General features: G+C 41.3%; 1 protein-coding gene across 1 annotated transcript in view; it reads left to right on the top strand.

Moving 5' to 3' along the window:
* The window catches only part of pdzd7a (PDZ domain containing 7a), a 98,342-nt gene that overhangs the window by 5,101 nt on the left and 71,794 nt on the right, over window positions 1-21,447 (top strand). The window contains exons 3-8 of the mRNA XM_078224347.1: window positions 3,753-3,902; window positions 4,599-4,773; window positions 6,265-6,438; window positions 8,642-8,789; window positions 12,545-12,605; window positions 19,664-20,161. Coding sequence (XP_078080473.1) covers window positions 3,753-3,902; window positions 4,599-4,773; window positions 6,265-6,438; window positions 8,642-8,789; window positions 12,545-12,605; window positions 19,664-20,161 — 1,206 coding nt within the window. The remainder of the gene's footprint in view (window positions 1-3,752; window positions 3,903-4,598; window positions 4,774-6,264; window positions 6,439-8,641; window positions 8,790-12,544; window positions 12,606-19,663; window positions 20,162-21,447) is intronic.

Below are 21,447 nucleotides of genomic sequence, written 5' to 3'. Positions count from 1 at the left end.
CAGGGCCTATTCACGCCAGAGTCTGACAGCTCCGGGCTTCTGCGCATGTGCAGTGGCCCCAAACTGTCAGCCTGCAGTTTGTTGGCCAGCTCGATCGCTGGCCAGCCCAGGACCCTTGGAGTGCTGCCCCCCCCAGGCCCCCGATGGCCCCCACGACCATTCCTGGGCTGGCCCCGACTCCCCTCCCATCCCGGAACACCGATCTCCAGCTCTCTCACCACCGCCCCCCCCCCCCCCCCCCGCCCCAAAGCAGCGATGATCCCCCCTCCCCCCAGCAGATCTCCCCGCTCCCCCCGTGGGAGACCCCACCCCCCAGCAAACCTCCCCACTCCCCCATGGGAGGCAAACCCCCCCCTCCCTCCCCCAGCAGACCACCCCCCCTTCCTCCAGCCCCGATCGTTCCCAATGCAAAGTGGCAGCAGGAGCTCCCACCCCCACAGATCATCCCTAGGCCCTCCCCAGGCCCCGCCCCTTGGCACTGCCCGATGCCAGGTGGACAGCGCCAAGATGCCCCCTGGGCATGGGTACTTTGCCCCTAGGGCAGTGTCAGGAGGCACAGGCTGGCACTGCCAGGGTGCCCATGCCTGGGGACACAAACCCCCACCGCCCGACCCTCTGGGGGGCCCCAATTGCCCCCCCTTCACTCCAGCTAGTTCCCCGCAAGTGGAAAGCTAGTCTGAACCCCGCTGGAGTGAAATTGCACTGACGGGGTGGGAGATGCTAGTGGGCCCGGAGACTTCAGTCCTGGGCCCGGTAATGACATTAAAATAAGATTAAAAATAGATGAAAATCACTTACCTGTTGTTCCCGCTGGTTTCCAGTGTCGTCCCGACTGGAAAGTGTGGAATTATACTTTGTGCACGCATCTCTGACAGTGTCATCAGAGATGCGCGCGCGTCAGGAACGCGTGCACGAATCCCGCGAATCGGCCCACACACGATTCTCCCAGCCCGCCGCGGTAAACGATTAGCATGTCGGGATAGGAGAATCACCCCCCTGGACTCAACATTGAGTTCAACAATTTCAGTTAAGGTGTAATTTGTGATCATGTAGTCATACAAACTAAAATAATACACAGCAATTAATCTTACTTAACTTAAACAAAACAAGCTGTGTCATGTCTTACAACCAGGACAGAATCTGTCTCTGTTCAATCCCTTATCTTTTGAATGCTCAATAACCCTTTTCTCTTTGAATTTGTGGTGTCTGTGTTCTGATTTATAAAAGCTTTTCTCATAGTGCAGCCAAGGACAAATTATTTCCCAATACAATGGGGTGGTTGTCTTTCTAAATATCCAGACAAGCTAATGAATCATTTGCTCCTTCGGGGAAAAATGTCTGATTCACATAACAACTGTCCTTCAACTGACTTCAGATTCACAATCCAGGACTGAACTGAGAAACTGAACCCTTTGGAATAAATTTTAACTTGTATCTAGATTATTTCATACAATTCATTGAATCCCTACAGTGCAGAGGAGGCCATTTGGCCCATTGAGTTTGCACCGAGTCTCTGACAGAGCACCTCACCCAAGTTCCCTCCCTATCCCTGTGACCCCATACACTTGATGTGGAGATGCCGGCGTTGGACTGGGGTAAACACAGTAAGAAGTCTCATAACACCAGGTTAAAGTCCAACAGGTTTATTTGGTAGCAAAATCCACTAGCTTTCGGAGTACTCCGAAAGCTAGTGGATTTTGCTACCAAATAAACCTGTTGGACTTTAACCTGGTGTTGTGAGACTTCTTACCCCATACACTTACCATGGCTAATCCATTTAACCTACACATCTTGGGACACCAAAGGGCAACTTAGCATGGCCAATCCACCTAACCTGCACATCTTTGGACTGTGGAAGGAAACCAGAGCACTGGAAGGAAACCCTTGCAGATACGGGGAGAATGTGCCAATTCCACACAGTCAACCAATGCTGGAATGGAACCCGGGTCCCTGGAGTTGTGAGGCAGCAGTGCTAACCACTGTGCCACTGTGCTGCCACGGGGAAATTATCAAATAATCCTGACATCTATCTTAAATTCAGTACATATTATGCTGTGTTTTATGCTGTTCTATTATTTATAATAGTCTAGAATAAACCAAAAGCATTTAGATCTGGTCATGGAGTCAATTAATATTTTTACACCTCTGGCACAAAATAGATTCTGATATAGGAGTTTTACATTTGTTATGTAGATGAAAAATTTGGATTTCTGTTGCACCATGTAATATCTTTCAGAAATATTGCAACTGCTTTCACATACAGAGAATTACTTTGAACTCCAGTGATTGTAGTTACATGGGGAAATACCATAGAGTTTTATTTACAGGCAGCAAGATCTGCCAGACAGCAGTGATACAAATTAATTGCTTTTTGGTGATGCTTGTTGAGGTAGGAATATTGGCTGGAGCACTGACATCTACTTGCTACCTGAACAATATCATCATACAGGAGATAGATTGTAAATGTATAATTCTACACATTTGCTCCCTTTGTTGCCTCCACACTTGCACATACACAAACTCACATTTGCACAAATTGATGGACAGTTTAAAGGCATGCCTTCCCTAAAAAGTTCAGAAATTTTGCATTGGAAATGTTGCATTCTGGTTTGGTTTAATTAATTTTCTCTGCCTGTCCCCTTTCATTCTGCTCTTCTCTCTCTCTCTTACTTTAAAGCATTAATTTTATGTTGACTTGCTTCTCCTTCTCTTTTCAAAATTTAAGATGGAACATTTGTTCTCCCTCCCATCTGTTCATGCTGTCACTCGTGTTTCCCAAATTCACATTGTCATTCTACTCCATCTCGTTCCTCAATTCATACTGGCACTCTTCTCCCTCTCCCCCTTTAGTTGTCAGTCTTCTGCTCCCAGGTTTAACTTTGACAGGATTTCCTCTGCCCCTCCCTCAGCTCATACTTACATTTTCAATCCCATCTTCCACTCAGTTCATGCTGGCATTTTTCATTCTAGCCTCTCCTTCAATCGATATGGACATACTCCTTTCTTATGCTATGCTTGTACTAATTACTTCCCCTTTCCGCTCCATCCTCAGTTCTTGCTTGCATGTCTCCTACTTTTGAAAGAACAAAATGCTAATATGCATGAAAACCCTTATGATAGTTTTGTGAGTTTACAAATATTTTTATCTATAACAGGGCTTAATTCTCTTGAACAGCAGATTATTCAATCTGTGCAGTGGATTGTATCCAGGAAATTAAACAATGTACTGCTTACACCTGGCCACATGCCTGGTGTCCGGGAACATTTATCAGTTACCTAAACAGTCAGATTGAACCTGAACAAACAGACAAAACCTTCATCCATAGTATGCTTCCATAATTAAGCAGTCCCTCAGCGTTGCACGACAATGTCAGCCTAAAGTTTATGCTCAAGCCCTGGAATGTGGCTGGAACACACAACTTTTTGACTCAATGGTGAGAGAATTCAATTAATTGAACCAAGCTGACCCTCAGGTAAATGAAATGAATATTGGAATTTTCAGCATCTCTCATGCTGATCCAGGATTTGAATGCTACATCTAACAATGTACTAGTATTCACAGCAGAAATGCAAAGTGGTTTTTGCTGCTTTTTCATTAGTGCAAGAATTTGGTGAGAGAGCCAGGTGATTAATTGACTGATTTTTCTGAACTAATTTCTTCTCATTCTCTTTAGGGAGGTACCTTTCCTTCAACTGTTATGAGATTTAGACAGAGATCAAATTAATCTGGTGAAATATATTTATTCCCACAGCTGGCACTGAAGAATGCAATTCAGCTGAGGCAATCCATACCATCACAGTGGGGAAAAACCTTGATGGGAAGCTGGGATTCAGTGTCCGTGGGGGCTCCGAACATGGTCTTGGAATATTTGTTAGCAGAATAGAAGAAGGAAGTGCAGCTGGTAAGATATGTCTTTAATATCTTTAAAACAGAAATTCTTAACTTATTTGCTATTAGTTTTAATATACTTTTAGTTTGAAGCGGAAGCTAGCTGAACTTGTACATTGTCCTTGTAATTTAAGACTATTACCATTATATTATTCCTCTCCTCCTTATTTGTAAGATATTCTGCTTGTTATTGTGCTTGTATTGGAAAGAGTGCAGGGTACAAGAAGGAAATTACTGCCTGTAACTTCCGAGCTCCAGGTCTTTGTAATTGGGGGGAGGAGGGGAAGACACCAAAGATACACTGGGGAACATTCCCCAGCCGTCCTCAGGTAAGGATTGCATGGCAGTAACCCAGGAAGTTTAAACTCACATTGGGAAATTTCCCTGCAATTAGAACCATCCAAAAGAGTACAGTATAAATCTCATACTTCAGAAAGTTTTGACTGCCTCACCAGAATAGTCACCCAGGAAAAGTTAGTGGAATTAAAACCATTTCTAACTCCTGGGTAACTATAGTGCTGCACAGTTCTTGCCCGACCTGAGTCGGAAGGTCAGGTGAGAAAGAAGCATCTGGATTTCCAGCCAAGAAATTAAGAGTGGAGCGGCAATCTGACTGTGATTGCCAGTCTACAGGTGTTCAGAGCCAATATATCGCAACAAATGAGCTGCAAAACATTCAGATTCTCAATGAGTTTGTTTTTCTGCCTAGAACAAAGTGGCCTCTGCGTTGGTGATAAAATTATGGAGGTCAATGGAATCAGTTTAGAAAATATCACAATGGGAAGTGCTGTCACTGTGCTCACTGGAAGCCATCGCTTACGTTTGGTAGTAAGACGCTTGGGAAAAGTGCCAGGGATCAAATTTTCTAGAGAACTGACCACATGGTAAGTAAACTTCCAGGACGTTGCACATTTTTCGTGTTGCTCTGTGCTGGGATACATGTGACATTTTTGGAGTATTTGAAGCAAACTCTGGCCTTAAGCCACAAAGGTTAAAATGTTAATAAAGGAACAGATAGATTGAACTTGATGTACAATTCGTGCAGTCATTTTGATCATAAGTGATCCTGGGGTAAAATTTGTCTTCTCAATAACATAAAAGTAATCTAGCATACAAATGGGAAATTAAACTGCACGTTCACAATTTTTTTGTTATAAAGTTATGATTGAAAACAATTTTGCCTCTCAAGTGTGAATTGGTGGGACTGTGACCTGGTCAACATCACATTTGATGGACTAGCAGCTTTCTGTGAGTTATTTTGACATCACACCAAAATACAAATATTTCCATTTCATTCTCAATTGTTTTCCTGCACCAATCTGCAGAATTCAGTCAGTCTTGTTGATTTTAGAAATCTGCAACACAAAATAAGTGCAAGTAAAGGAAACCTGATTCTATTGCCAGTGTCAACAGGGCTGCAAGCGGTTTAGTGTAAAATATAAACACATAAATTATAATGTTCTCCCAAATGTCTTTCAATGTAATGCTCATGCTTACATATGCATGGTGTTGGAGAATGAAGAAGGAAGGCTAAACAACCAGTTGATATTTGGAGAAGTGCTTTCTAACATGCCTGATGTTTTGGTTGAGAGGAGGGGTTACAAACGTTGTTCTGAACCTTTGTCACATCAAGGAAAATAGTCGTTTAGTGTTTTACTTTATTAATTTTTTTGATAGTTACAAATGGTATGAAACACTCTCACTGTGCCTTCAAAGTTGTCTTTCTTGTGTGCACGAGCAAACTATGATCTCCTGAAGAAAGTATAATTTACTTTTAGCATTGTATATATTTTGCACACTTATATATTGTACTTTCTTGTTCTTTCTATGATTTTTTTGTGCTAACAATCGATGTACAAGGTACATATGTTTAAATGTTCTGCAACTATAAAACTAGTTCTAATATTAATAAACTTTACAACTATTGCATTTTAAATGATGGTACAAAGGTGCTAAAAGCAGTAGGTTTATAGGTTGCGGAATAAGTAGATCGAGTCCCATGATTTTAAATGAGCATGTGATAAAATTATGTTATTTTAAGAAAACTGCATATTAGAGCAATTTTGCACTACTGGAGCTAACGATTGAAGTAGAGGCTATGTAAATTTGTGAGCAGAGATTGGATTGATGTTTTAAAGAAAGGTGTAAAGGCTATGTGAATAGGGCAGGCGTTTGCTTTTTGGATGATTGTTTGTTTGGCAGATGAACATCAACAAAGACTGGTTGAGCCAACTAGGCTGTTTCCACATTGTAATTTCAATGTAATTCTGTGTGAAATTGGTGTCACAACAAAACATTTTCATTTATTTACTGCATATTAAATTATTAATGCTTCACTGAGGATGCAGAGATAGAAATCTCGTTTTTTTTATTAGGGTTGACACAGCAACAAGAAAGATAATAGCAGAGAAAACTAAAAATTCTACAGACAGTATGTCTGAGGATGGAACCAGGAAAATTATCCACCTCTACACCAGTTCAGATGATGTGTGCCTAGGTTTTAATATTAGAGGTGGGAAGGAATTTGGCTTGGGAATATATGTGTCCAGGTAAGGTTCAGCTTTCTGTTGAATGCTGTTTATACAAAGTTAATCAGTATATTGATCTTGCCGGTTATTAAAGATTTTAAAGAGCAGAGTGTCATGATCCCTATATGTTATTTTTAAAATCAAACACTTAAGCTGTAAACTGCTAATAGGTACTAGGTTGGAAAAGTTTATGATCTATGTTTTTTGGTTGTAGGCAAAATCCATAACTTTTAAACTTATGCCTATTTTAAAATAAAGCAAGGAGAAATGTAATACAACCACATTTGGCATTCATACCAGAAAAGTGCGTGGTTGAAAAATATGTCCTTACGTGCTTCCGAGACATCACATATGCAGAGAATCAATAGCAAGACACAAAGACAAATAACAAATGGTTTTCAAATAAAAGGGTTTTTATTTAGGCCGACCAAAATTCTTTTTTGTTCTAACTAAATGTTAGACTTCTTAAATTGATGTTAAAAACATGCACATGAATTTCTTGTTAGGAGAGAGACGTTATAACTGTGATTCTGCACATAACTGCACAAAACCTGAATGATGTGGGACCATCATTTGCAGTCATTTGCAGCACAACTTGTTTGTCATAAATAGAGCATTTTGTGAACATTTTTATACTTCAGTGTAAATTTCATATACTTTATTCATCAGATGTGCTGTACTATTTAAATATTTAAAAGTATATTTACTTCTATGTTACAGTGCATTTATGGGGATGAAATTGATCAGGTGATAGCACAAAACAGAATGATGGTGAACAGGCTGACCATTTTGCATTGCACCCAAACTTATTTTTAGTTGAAGTCAGTGGAAAATAAATTGGACATGATTTACCATCAGCCTGTCTTGCACTATTGCTGTTGATAAGTTTCAGTTGCCCTCTCCCCTCTCATTTGTCCCTCTAAGCTGCATAGGTGCACAGCCAAACAACTTTCTTAGAAGGACAACAAACAGTCTGCACACGACAAGAAATTTTGGAGGGAACATTTTCCACACATCTTTTTTTCTGCACAACACTTGAAAAAAGATTAGCAATGCTGTTGAGTCGATGGCAGTTCCCTTTTTGAATGCTTTAAAAACATAATGATTGCTTTTACTTCCCTTCAACTTTTTAATTTCCCTAATCTCCTCTTGAAGATGTTCAATTCTTTCCAGACTATGGTTCTGTAGGCACCAGGAACCTCTTAGTGCGTTCCGCAAGTGGCTATTCTTTATCTGTGAACAGAGATAGTGGGTGTTACATATGTGTTAACGCTGTTTCAGTTGTGATGTGCACAATCCTAAACCCAATTCCACTCTTGATTGACACCTGTATTTTGAGCAACAATTGCAAGATGACTTTTTTTTATTCATTCGTGGGACATGAGCGTCGCTGGCTGGCCAGCGTTTATTGCTGTCTTCTTGAATCGCTCAGTCCACGTGCTGTGGGTTGACCCACGATGCCGTTAGGGAGGGAATTCCAGGATTTTGACCCAGCGACTGCAAAAGAACAGTGACATATTTCCAAGTCAGGATGGTGAGTGGCTTGAAGGGGAACTTGCTGGTGATGGTGTTCCCATGTATCTGCTGCTCGTGTCCTGCCAGATGAAAGTGGTCATGGGTTTGGAAGGTGCAGCCTAAGGATCTTTAGTGAATTGCTGCAGTGCATCCTGTAGATAGTACACACTGCTGCTACTGAGTGTGTCGGTGGTGGAGGGAGTGGATGTTTGTGAATGTAGTGCCAATCAAGCGGGCTGCTTTGTCCTGGATGATGTCAGGTTTCTTGAGTATTGTTGGAGCTGCACCCATCCAGGCTAGTGGGAGTATTCCATTACACTCCTGACTTGTGCCTTGTGGGTGGTGGACAGGTTTTGGGGAATCAGGAGGTGAGTTGCTTGCAGCAGTATTCCAAGCCTCTGACCTGCTCTTGTTGCCACTATGTTTTTGTGACGAGTCCAGTTGAGTTTCTAGTCAATGGTAGCCCCAAGGATGTTGACTGTCAAAAGCAGACATCTTGTCAATTTTTACCCGATCTTCTGTAATCTAAAGGTATTACAACCAATTGTAGTCACCCCACTACTGCCCAGCCAGAAAACACTAATTTAGTACAATCAGACTTTGCTGGTTTGTGTCGTAAAATATCAGCTGAAATGTTCTGATTTCATGTGTCTCTTTGTTTTCTGTTTTATTGAGCATCTTTGTATTAAAGATAATTATTCAATGGCAGAGTTGATCCCGGAGGACTAGCAGAACAGAATGGCATCAAAGTTGGTGACCAAATCCTGGGAGCCAATGGAATAAGCTTCGAGAAAATAACCCACAGCAAAGCAGTAGAAATCCTGAAGAGTTACACACATGTTATGCTGACAGTAAAGGTAATAATCATAAATGTATTACTGTGTCTACAATGCATTTTAATATTGTTGAGCAGAATAGGATTTTCCCTTTCCAGAACGACTTTTTACAAGATATGGTATATGTTAATTTTGTCCTAAAAATGTCTACAGTATAAATATATTTATGTAGAAGACATTCTGTTTTCATAATAACATTGGGAGTTGGCAAAGCTCCAGTGTACATCAGATGATGATATATTAAACTGATTTGTTTGTACACAACTAGACTAACAGCTGCAAAAGAAAGAAGTGTGACAGTAATCTGCTATTAAAAGTTGTAATATACTGTGTAGTGAATATCCTGACAATTCACTGCGAATCATAAAATGAGTGCATTCTTTCACAAATCATGTTGCTATATCATTTTCCTATTATAGCGTTACAGAAGGTAATTATACCCTTGATATCACAGCAATTGACAGTGCTTTCATCTGATGATGTATCAGTGAAAATAACAGATGGTAAAGCACATAAAATTTCACAAATCTGGAAGATATTGATTCGATGTGCTGAATATTGTCCAAATGTATTTAATAATCTGATCCGAAACAGTGGAATCAAAACAGTAACCTTGATATTTATGGGGAGGCAGAGAGGGAATGGGAAGGAAGAGTTCTGGATGGAAAACCTGGAAGTACAGGTTTCCTGGAGGTCCTGTGAAAATTGACAGTGGAAAATGTTTCAAATTTTTCCACCAGGTTTCCAGTCTGACAACCAGTCTAATTGACAGACTGAAGAGCTTATAGTAAGAATGCTGGAAATCTGAAATAAAACAGAAAATTATCACTTGGTAGTATAGAACTTGAATATTGCTCAAAAAAAGAGACATGCTGTAAAAGCTTTTCATCTTAAATTCATCAGAACAGACACAAGAATGCCAAATTTCAAAGGGAGCGACAATTCATACCTAACGGGAGGACTTTGAATAGTGTGGAGGAGCAGAGGGATCTAGGTGTATGTGTGCATAGATCCCTGAAAGTTGGGAATCAAGTAGATAAGGTTGTTAAGAAGGCATATGGTGTCTTGGCGTTTATTGGTAGGGGGATTGAATTTAGGAGTCGTAGCGTTATGTTGCAACTGTACACAACTCTGGTGCGGCCGCACTTGGAGTACTGTGTGCAGTTCTGGTCCCCACATTACAGGAAGGATGTGGAGGCTTTGGAGAGGGTGCAGAGGAGGTTTACCAGGATGTTGCCTGGTATGGAGGGGAGATCCTATGAGGAGAGGCTGAGGGATTTGGGATTGTTTTCGCTGGAAAGGCGGCGGCTAAGAGGGGATCTTATTGAAACATATAAGATGATTAGAGGTTTAGATAGGGTGGATAGTGATAGCCTTTTTCCTCTGATGGAGAAATCCAGCACGAGGGGGCATGGCTTTAAATTGAGGGGGGGTAGTTATAGAACCGATGTCAGGGGTAGGTTCTTTACCCAGAGGGTGGTGAGGGATTGGAATGCCCTGCCAGCATCAGTAGTAAATGCGCCTAGTTTGGGGGCGTTTAAGGGATCCGTAGATAGGTTCATGGACGAAAAGAAATTGGTTTAGGTTGGAGGGTCACAGTTTTTTTTTTAACTGGTCGGTGCAACATCGTGGGCCGAAGGGCCTGTTCTGCGCTGTAATGTTCTATGTTCTATGCATGAGAAAAGGGTGATGATTGGTTGCAAAGTCAACTCTAATTTAGTTAAACTGTTCACATGGAGGATGTACGAGGGAACAAGTGTTCTCCACTATCTTGTTTAATTCAAAAAGGCACAATGTCTGGACATGTTTCTTTTGCCTGCAGAAACTGGTCCGTGGGTAAAGATATAAGTAGCTTCTAGCAAGCATAAGTGAGTCACACTTTAAGCCCAATTGATAATTGTAAATTGGTTGTTAATGGTGGTGATGGTTTTTTTGCACGGTGGATGTAGCGATCCATTGGCTGCTGGCAGGATCTTCCCGTTTTGTTAAAGTCTACAAATCAAAATTTTACATGGCTTGTCCGCTCCGCCATTGGAGAACCCACTGCAGGGGAATCAGTCTTGACTGGAAGCTCCCCCAGTGGGAAGAGCTGGAAAATCCCACCCAATGTAATTCTTAGCACACTTAGCACCTTTACTCGTGCAATGTAATTTTGTGCTCTTGCCTCTTTCCTGTATGAGTGCAACTCAATATACTTCAACAGCATGTCTCTTTTTTGGCAAAACAGAAAATTCTTGAAATGCTCAACAGGTCTGACAGCATCTGTGAAAAGAGAACCAGAGTTAATGTTTCATGATGTTAAAAGTAAAGTTAAAGTTTATTTATTAGTCACAAGTAAGGCTTACATTAACACTGCAATGAAGTAACTGTGAAATTCCAAAAGGCAATTCAAAAAGGCAATGGCATAGCGATACTGTCACTGGACTAGTAATCCAGGGAACCAGGGTAATGTGCTGAGGACCCAGGTTCGAATCCCACCATGGCAGATGGTGAAGTTTAAATTCAATATAAAAAATCTGGAATTAAATATCTAATGATGACCATGAAAAACCATTGTCGATTGTCATAAGAACCCATTTGGTTCGCTAATGTCCTTTAGGGGAGGAAACCTGCCACCCATATCTGATCTGGCCCACATGTGACTCTAGACCCACAGCAATGTGGTTGACTCTTAAATGCCATCTGAAATGACCTCGCACTCAGTTCAAGAGCAATTAGGGATATGCAATAAAGGATGGGCCAGCCAGCAACGCCCACATCCTGTGAACGAATAATAAAAAAACTCTTACCAACTTGAAACTTTGCCTCTCATAGATACTGTGAGACCTATTAATTGACAGACTGGCTATCTGCCAGCTAGGAAGGCCAGCAAGGAGCAGAGAGGAGGGAGGGGCAAAGGGAGAGATCATGCTAGATGAAGAACTTGTGATTGGGGTGAGGAGAGCTCAAGGTCAGTGGAGGATCTTGTGGGGTAAGAGATCATGGTTGAGGGAGAGTGTTCATGGTCAGAGAGTAGTAATTATGATCAGAGGTGTTTATGGTCAGGAGGAAGAGATCATGATCTGTGGAGAGCATCAGAGTGGGGGAAGATCATAGGGATTGAGGAAGGTTACAGGGTTACATTGCAGAGGCTCAGAGATCGAGGGGGGAAATTCAGAATCAGGATTGTTGTTGTTGGAGATCATAAAATAGGTCATCAGCTGGTGCTGGAGAGGGAAACAGATAAACACGTTAGGCCTAGAGGAAACACTAGGAAACACCATTCTGGCCCATAAGTAGTTCTGTAGTTTTTAGATTTGGCCCTTCTCGCCTCCTTTTACCTGCAAGGTTTCTTGAGGCCTGGAAAACCTGGTCAAAATTCATAAAAAATAAACTTCTGTAAAAACAGCAACACGCAGTTTCCGACTGACCTGCCTCCTGGCAGTGGATTAGACGCCAGCCAAAAAAGCTCATCGTCCTAAAATATTAACTGTTTCTCTTGGCACAGATAATTTCAGACCCGCTGAGTATTTCCAATATTTGGTTTTACTTTAGAACAGAAATAACATAAATAGAGGGAGGATTACATTGTCTGGAAGAACGATCTTGAATTATCTGGACACTTAAGAGTTCCGAGGCTATTAGTTCTTTGTGCTGTTGCCATGTAATGTGCCCCACATGCCTTTTCACCTGTGAAGAGTGCTTCAGGGAATTCATTATTTAGCAGGTTCTCAGATCAAATTCTCTTCTAAATACACTTTGGTCAAATCACTGGTATATTTCATTTCTTTGCTCAGGAAGTTGGCAAATATCCTGCGTACAAGGAAATGGTGGCTGAATATAGTTGGCTAACTAAATGTAAGTACAAAACAGAAGTCTCAATAAATATTGCCTTCCAGCACTGCTTGTCAGTTTTCTGTTATGAATAAAACTAAGGAATTTTCATTCATGTTTTGTTTTGCCACATTCCTCCACACAAATAGAGTAGTATTTGAGGTATATTCTTTTCTCTGTAAAATTGATGAGAAGCTATTTTGCTAAACTATTATTGTAAATCATTTATAATTTGTCAAAAGAATGTTTCTTCAACCCTGGTCTTTTATTCATAATTTAAGAAAGGACATTTTCAAGCAATCAGGCTTCTTCAGAAGTGGTCTGTCCCATATCTAACATAGGAATAAGAGGAATTAGAGCACCTTATTCTCGCTATTCATTGTTCACTCATTCATTGGGAGTACCGTGATGGACTTACCTCTTATTTCTGTCCTCTTCCTCTCTCTTGAGAAGTACCTTGATTCAACTGGTTACTTGTCTTTTTCCCCTTACTTCGTTTGAAATAGGGAACTTTTGAAGAAGGTAAGTGAAAACTAGAGAAACAATCTAAACAAACATTTGCCATTTCTATAGAGGTCCAATGATTTACCATTGGAAAATCTCCATTGAAAGTCAGGGTGTGTGTGCCCATATAGTATATCAATCTGTCAGTTACTACATATTACACTTCACTAAAATGTTACAAAATACAGGCTGCAAACTTGACTCTGCATCGTCCATAGTTTCAATGCTTTGGTACCAAAATGGCATCTACATCATGCACACATACCTCTGGTGTGGTGCACACGAATTGCTATCTTGTTGAGTACGTTAACATGGGTCTTAAGAGCTTGTGCTGGAAATAGGCAGATTGTGAGGTCAGTCAGTGTGAAACACTGATTTGATGCTAGCCCCATCATTTTCAAGCTAGCACACACTTCAAACAGCACAACTGAGTATGTGTTCAGCAGCAAGAAGAATCCTCTCCACCAATGCTATTAAAAGGGATCATCACCCACATTTGGGTTAGTTGCTGGTTACTTTCTACTAACTTTGTTTGAGTTTGAAGTGCTTGGTGTATTGCACAGTTGATTAAAGTTACAGAAATAGATGGTGAGTGGTGCTGTAGATGGAGAAGTCCTTTCATCTGATTTCAACGGTTCTGGTTGGGCCACCAGATCTTCTTCTAATTTATTCATGATATGTAGGCGTCACTGGCTAGGCCAGCATTTATTGCCCATCCCTAATTACCCTTGTGAATGTTTTGTGGTGCACTGCCTATGTGGTGTGGAAGCAACACCATTCTGCAATATTGCCTTGAACTATTACATCGCCCAGCCTCCAGAAGGGAGCAGGGCACTTGGGAATGCTAAAGCCCAGATAACCTAGGGGTGGCTCAACTGCCCACTGCTGAATGACCGAGGCAGTGAAAGATACATATCTGGAGGAGCCTTTTCATTTATATAACAGTGCTGTTAGGGAAGGTGTTCCAGGATTTTGACCCAGCGACAGTGAATAATATTTCCAAGTCAGGATGGTGGGTGGCTTGGAGGGGAACTTACAGGTGGTGTTCCCATGTATCTGCTGCCATTGTCCTTCCAGATGGTAGCGGTCGTGGGTTTCGAAGGTGCTGCCAAAGGAGCTTTGGTGAGTTTCTGCAGTTCATCTTGTAGATGGTACACACTGCTGCATCTATGCGTTGGAGGTGGAGGGAGTGAATGTTTATTGTTGGGGTGCCAAGCAAGTGGCTGCTTTGTCCTGGATGGTATCGAGCTTCTGGAGCGTTGTTGGAGATGCACTCATCCAGGCAAGTGGAGAGTATTCCATCACACTCCTGACTTGTGCTTTGTGGATAGATGGTGGACAAGCTTTGGGGAGTCACGAGGTGAGTTACTCGCTTCAGGATTCCTAGCCTCTGACCTACTCTTGTAGCTGCAGCATTTATATAGCTAGCCCAGTGCAGCTTCTGGTCAATGATAACCCCCAGGATGTTGATATTCAGGATACTGTAGTTACCATCCCTGTTAGACTGCAGCATGAGACAGAGCAGAAGTAACAAAGAAGATAACAACCTTCTCACAGCCGGACAAGGAGTTCGGGGTGGCGGTGCAGGAACTCGTAACAGGAAATCTTATCCACCTAGGATCTTCCATGAGCATTTCTCTTAACCTCAAACTAAGCCAGGAACAGTGTATGCAACATCTGTATTTTATGAAGGAGATTCTCACAGACCTCTGCCACCCCTTGTAACCAAACTCCATCCTCAGAGCAAGGCAAAGATGATTCTGCTAGTAGATATGAAAGTGACAGTGGCCCTGAATTTATTTAAATCAGGATCCTCCCAGGGTGCAGCAGGCAACATTTGTACACTTCCAATTCCACCATCCACTGCTGCATAAGAAAATTGACAGATACTTTTCATGCCAGGAGAAGGCCATTGTGCTCTCTCTGAACAGAAGGAAGCAGGTGAACTGTGCAAGTGGCTTTGCCATGACAGGAGGCTCTTCCATAGTGCAGATTGCCATCAACTGCACATATATAGCTTTGCAGGTGCTGCATTTCAATGCTGAGATGTAATGCAACCGCAGAGGTTACCACTCACTATGCAGGTGGTGTGTGACCATGTAATCACACCTTATTATCCCTGTGGTATGGGCCATCACATCTTGGCCACAATGCAGAAAAAGAAGCCACCATAAGGCAACAATTCCATGTCAACTTTATGCAACAAAGCACGCAATTTTGCATGCAAAAAGTCAACTTATTACCAATGTGAATTTCCTTTATGCCTATCTTTCAGAGTACTTTACCTGCACTGGTGCTCCTACACAGTGCTGCCCCAGTGGCAGCTGCATGGCTGGTGCAAGGCTTTCAGTGGAGAAGACTAGATATCCTTAAAAAATGCCATTGACCAACAGTGGCTATAGAAAGCCTGGTTTTGGCTGGCACCATCTCGGCATGGGCGATAGCAGTCAGCTTGCTGCAGGACAAGCAAAATTGGAGCATTCGTGGAGTGGCAGCATTGGGAGCACAGATGCTCTCATCTTGAGAAGAGCAGTTTTGTGCTCTACTCAGCCACTGCCACTCTTGGGGCAGCATCTGAACAATCCTGAAACACAGATTGCTGGACTGCTGTGTGGTGCTGAAAGCATAACACCAAGATGAGATTTAATGACTTAAGTCTGAACTTCCACTAAAACATGCTGATGATGGGTGGCTTCTGCTTGTGCTGCAATGGAATTTGACACATTGACTGTCAGATGCTGCACCATGTTCAGATCCACACTTGTTTTCATGGAGTTTGCCGCTACTTCCATGCTGAAAAGGGTGGGCTCCAAACTGTGTACAAAATACTTTGCCAAGTTGGAGCCAGCCTCCACCATGCTCCTTGACAGCAACATCAGGCTTGCTGGCAGACCTGACCTGTCAATTTACCAAGCATCACTGTTTGGTTGCCCGTCAGTCTTTTTCTGTACACCACTCCATTGAATTCATCATCTCAGTCCTCCGCAGCAGAATGTGTGTGACCTCTTCCTCCAGGAAGTTGTTGCCAGCAATATATTTTCTTCCTGGCCAGCTGCAGATTACTCATACCCAGTAATGTACCATGTGCACCATCTTTACACTGCCCTCTAAGGTACATGTATTGTCAGTATCTGGGCTGGTGACTGCAAGTGTGAGATCAAGTGGTTTCCGTTTCTTCTTCATTACACTTGTACTTCACGTTCTTGCACCACAGCCTAGCAAGAAGGCAGCTCTTGGATATCTGTAAGGATAAAAACACAAAGGTTGGGTTGGCCATGATCAAAGTGGGAGACAACAAGACATACATGCTTCCATCATGTGCAGCTTATAAGTTGGAAGAAATTGTGGGATAAAGGGGAAATAGGATGTGAGAAGATTGATTAGATAGACTATACTGTCATTCTTCATGGTTTAAGCCTCTCTGCTGACCACAGCCTCAGTCATGGCTGCTCCAATGATGGACAGGACAGTTTCTATCATGGGCATGAGGGCATGCAACAATGCCTATCCCCAGCTGGTTAGATATAGCCTCCTCTGATTATGGGTTCCTTGTCTTGCAAGACTGATGAAAGCACATCAGAATGTGTGGTGCAATGTGCTTGTATGATGGCGTACCTTAGGCCTATCTTGTGTATCATCAGGAAACCTCGATTCTTTACTCTCAGTGTCTTTATCTCAGTCATTAAATAGCTGGAACCATAGCACTGATTCTTGCACCACACCACTAGTCTAAGCTGCAACAGTAAACAGAGAGTAAGGATAAGTGGGTCATTTTCAGATGGGCATGCCATAAGGATCAGTGATGGGGTCTCAGGTAATTGCAATTTGTATAAATGACTTAGATGAAGGAACCAAATGTATGGTTACTAAATTTACAGATGACACAAAGATAGATGGGAAAGTAAATTGTGAAGAGGACATAAAGAATCTACAGGTTCAATAAGTGAGCCAAAATTTGGCAGGAATACAATATGGGAAAATGTGAACTCATCCACTTTGACAGGAAGATTTAAAAAACAATGTGTTATTTAAGTTGAGAAATATTGCAAAAACTGAGCAGTAGGAGGAGATCAGGTGTCCTGGTACATGAATCATAAAAAGTTAGTATGTAGATACAGCAAGTGATTAGAAAAACAAATGGAATGTTGTAATTAATTGCAAGAGGAATGGAAGGGAAGTTTTGCTACAATTGTATAGGGCATTGGTGAGACCACATCTGGAATAGCGTGTACAATTTAGGTATCTTTACTTGAGAATTAAGCATTAGAAGCAGTTCAGAGAAAGTTCACTCAACTGTTTCATGGGATGAAAGGGCTATCTTATGAGGAAAGATTGGACAAGTTGGGTCTGTGTCCATTGGATTTTAGAAGAATGAGAGGCGATCTTATTGAAACAAATAAGATCCTTAGGGCAATTGATAGGATGGCTACTGAGAGGATGTTCCGCCTTGTGGGAGAGACTAGAACTAGGGGACACAGTTTAAAAATAAGGGGTCACCCTTTTAAGATGGCGATGAGGAGAAAACTTTTTCTCTGAAATGAAGGCTTTTAGTCTGTGAAATTCTCTTCCCGAGAGAGCAATGGAGGCAGGGTCATTAAATATTTTAAAAACTGAGTTAGATTCTTGATTGACAAGTGAGCCAAAGGATGCAGGGAGGTAGACGGGAAAGTAGAGTTAAGGCTACAATCAGATCAGCCTGATGACTGATATCAAGTTAACTAGTCTGAAGTTGCCTGTCTTCTGCCTCCCTCCTTGCTTGATTAACAGAGCTACATCTTCCAATCCGCTGGGACCATTCTAGAATCTATGGAACTTTGGAAAATAATAACCAATAGATTGCCTGTCCTACTTTCATCCTATTGAAATCAATACAAAGAAAATCAAGCAAGCTGTACAATGAGTTGGCTATGCGTTTTAGCATCACTGCCCAAGAAGCCAAATTGGAAATAGATAGTAAACATAATCTAGCAAAATATTTTATAAATCTTGCCTGATCACTGCCTGTTTATGTTATAAGCAGATGCTTTTTAATTAAATTATATGGGGAGATTTTCCTGGACCTCTTTAATTCAGTCACAGAATGCCTGTGTCACTTCCAAGACCAACACTTCTGACTTGTGGCTTGTGAATGGTGGAAAGGCTTTTGAGAATCAGGAGATTCTCCACTGAACGTCATCCTCTGATTTTCTCTTGTAACCACAGTATTTATGTGGCTGGACTGATTAAATTTCTAATAAATGATAACCCTGAGGATATTTATGATGAGAAATGTGAAGATGGAAATGCATCATCATCATAGAAATCATAGAAACCCTACAGTGCAGAAGGAGGCCATTCGGCCCATCGAGTCTGCACCGACCACAATCCCACCCAGGCCCTACCCCCACATATTTTACCCGCTAATCTACGCATCCCAGGACTCTAAGGGGCAATTTTTTTTTTTAACCTGGCCAATCAACCTAACCCAATGGGAGGTGGTTAGATTTTCTCCTGTTGGAGTTCCTCATTGCCTGGCACTCGTGTGGCATGAATATTACTTGCCACTTAGAAACCCAAGACTGGATTTTGTCCAGGTTTTGCTGCATGTGGGCACAGATTGCTTCATTATCTGAGGAATTGTGAATGGAATTGAACACTGTCATTGTCAGTAAACATCCCACTTTTATCCTTTTCATAGAGGGTCGATCATTGATAAAGGAAGATGGTTGAGCTTAGGACACTGCCCTAAGGAACTCCAGCAGTCATGTACACAGATATGAGTACATATCTGTGAAGGAACCCATTGTTCCATTTATAGTGAAAAGCACATTGGCTGGCTGCTCTGTCACCTACCTGATTTTCTGAGATGCACTGTGGCGGGGCAATCCTGAACACAGCCTAGGAAAATCTCCCCTTGTGGTTTAGTTAAAAACACAGGGCTGAGCTGATTGGTCTGCAACAACCATAGCCATCTCGTTTCATGATATGAATGAATCCAACCAATACGGATCTTTCCCCTTAAACCCTATTGACTTCGATATTATCAGGGCATGTCTTGATGTCGGGAAGTCATTGTCACCTCACCCCTGCAATTAAATCTTTATCCATGTTTGGATTGAGGATATAATGTGGTCTGGAACTGTAATTCTGGTGAAACCCAAATTGGGCAACAGTTAGCCAGTTAGTGTTACTTGATATTCTGCGCCATAGGATATTGGTTTGTCTAAGCACGTCAAGTATAAGGAAATGGACTGAGTAGAGTACATATCTGTGAAGGAACCCATTGTTCCATTTATAGTGAAAAGCACATTGGCTGGCTGCTCTGTCACCTATCTGATTTTCTGAGATGCACTGTGCTGGGGCAATCCTGAACACGTAGCCAAGAAAATCTCTCCTTGTGTTTTAGTTACAAACATGCACTTATGATGTATACAGATTAATCAGACATACACTTAGAAATATTTTACTAGCACTCAGAAGAAGAATCATCCAAAGAAGTCATTGAAAGTTTTTGCTATGCAAATATTGTTCTTTACAACCTTAAATCTTCTAGATAACTATTCCTAATGCTAAATTACAGTGCCGTTTTGTTTTTTCAGTGACAAATAATCATTCTCAGCGTTTTGGCTCAGACACAAATTCTTCCACTTCATCTCATTCATCTGGGACACCTTTGAGCTCCATGAGTGATTCTTTACAGGTCTTCCTCCCAACTACCCATAGTTCAACTGATATGGTAGATGTATGTATTTCCACAGAGGACTCCAAGTCACTTCAGTACAATCATCTAGAGACAATGGAGACTGCTATACAGACAGACCTCCAGCTGTCTCCCTCCTCAAATATTGACGTTTCAGCTGAACAGAGGACAGGAAAGGCAGTGACAGAGCGAAGCCGGACACTTGGGCGAACTGTACTGTTGAAGGAGACAGCCATTAGATCAGAGAGTTTTAAAGAAACTCACATCAAACAAAGAACTTACTCCACTGGGGATTCTGCTGATGAACTTTTGCACTCTCCAAAAACTGCAGTGCTGATGGCCCTAAGCAAACCAAGGAAACCAATCAGTCGATCACAGAGTTATATTACGATTGGAGGTGAGATGATTTAAATGCACCAAATCACGGGTTCTTAGTTTTAGCTTCCTGAGGTTTCTATGGCACATTTTTAAAGTTCATTTTTAAGTATACTTACTTGATTTCTGTTGTTTCATTGCAATCTGCATAAAGATCCTAATCCTAAGCTAACTTGGTCCGAGACATTTTAAATTGATCTAAGCAATAGCGGATTGGTGAAGGAGCCCTTAATTATTGTTTAAAAATGGTTTGACTAGAAAATGATTGCTGGCTGCTTTTAATAACTGATGAAACAAAAAATGTTTGATTTGTAAATTGATTACAACTAGAACACTAAAATCGAAACATAAAACATGCTGAAAATAAATCACAAGCCCGCGGTGAACAGCTGTAAAAAGAACAAATTAATTTTTTAAGCATTAATTTTTCTTTATGCACGTGTGATTGGTCTGACATGTAATTCTAGATTTATCAGCTTTGAGCTCAGGTTCCCAGCATTTATGGTTTATTTTTCTCGTTAGTTATAACTAGAAAACTGTTTCTTACATGTTAAGTAGCTGTGATTCTGCAACAAATTCAACTTAAGAATGGCTGATGAGGTATCACAGATCAGCGCTGAAAGTTAAACTTGGTGTCCTTGAAATGGTCATGCTATTTGCGAAGGATAATAGAAGGAAAATGAGTAGGAATGAAATGATGAATGTTGAGATAAAGTATGTACTGTCCCTCACTCTTTACTTTAATACTTTAATGAAGTAATCTATTTTTCTAATCAGACTGCTTCAATGTCACCCCAAACACGCTTAGTGATTCGGTGATGTTAAATTTATGAGAGTGACCTAAAATCCTTGCATGTAAATCTGGAGTAAGATAAAGAAGCTTTGAGGAGCTTTACTTACTTTGGGATTCAGTGACTAATGGGGTTCTACAGGGATCAATCCTCAAATCACTGCTTCCCATAATCCAGATACAGTGGGTGACCTTGAAGAGGAGATTAGGTAGAGAATACATAAACTTGCAGAGATGTGGGAAGCAAAACAATTATAAGAAAGGGAGGCATGGCATTAGCAAATTAACTCAAATGTTAGCAAATGCAAGATAAGCATGCAGCTGTACAAACATTAAATATGAACAGAAAATTAATTATGAAACCTTAGAGAAGGCAATACAGGATTTCAGATTCATGAGTTATTAAAAACAATTTGTATTAACATTGCACTTTCAACTAAACCAAAAGTTCCATGGTGCTGGTACAGAGGGCTAGATTTTAACTCCTCAAAAACCCATTCATTTGCACAGAATTAAAG

The sequence above is a fragment of the Mustelus asterias genome, chromosome 11 (assembly GCF_964213995.1).
Source record: "Mustelus asterias chromosome 11, sMusAst1.hap1.1, whole genome shotgun sequence".
Classification (NCBI taxonomy): Eukaryota; Metazoa; Chordata; class Chondrichthyes; order Carcharhiniformes; family Triakidae; genus Mustelus; species Mustelus asterias.
This window is presented reverse-complemented; position numbering and strand designations above follow the sequence as displayed.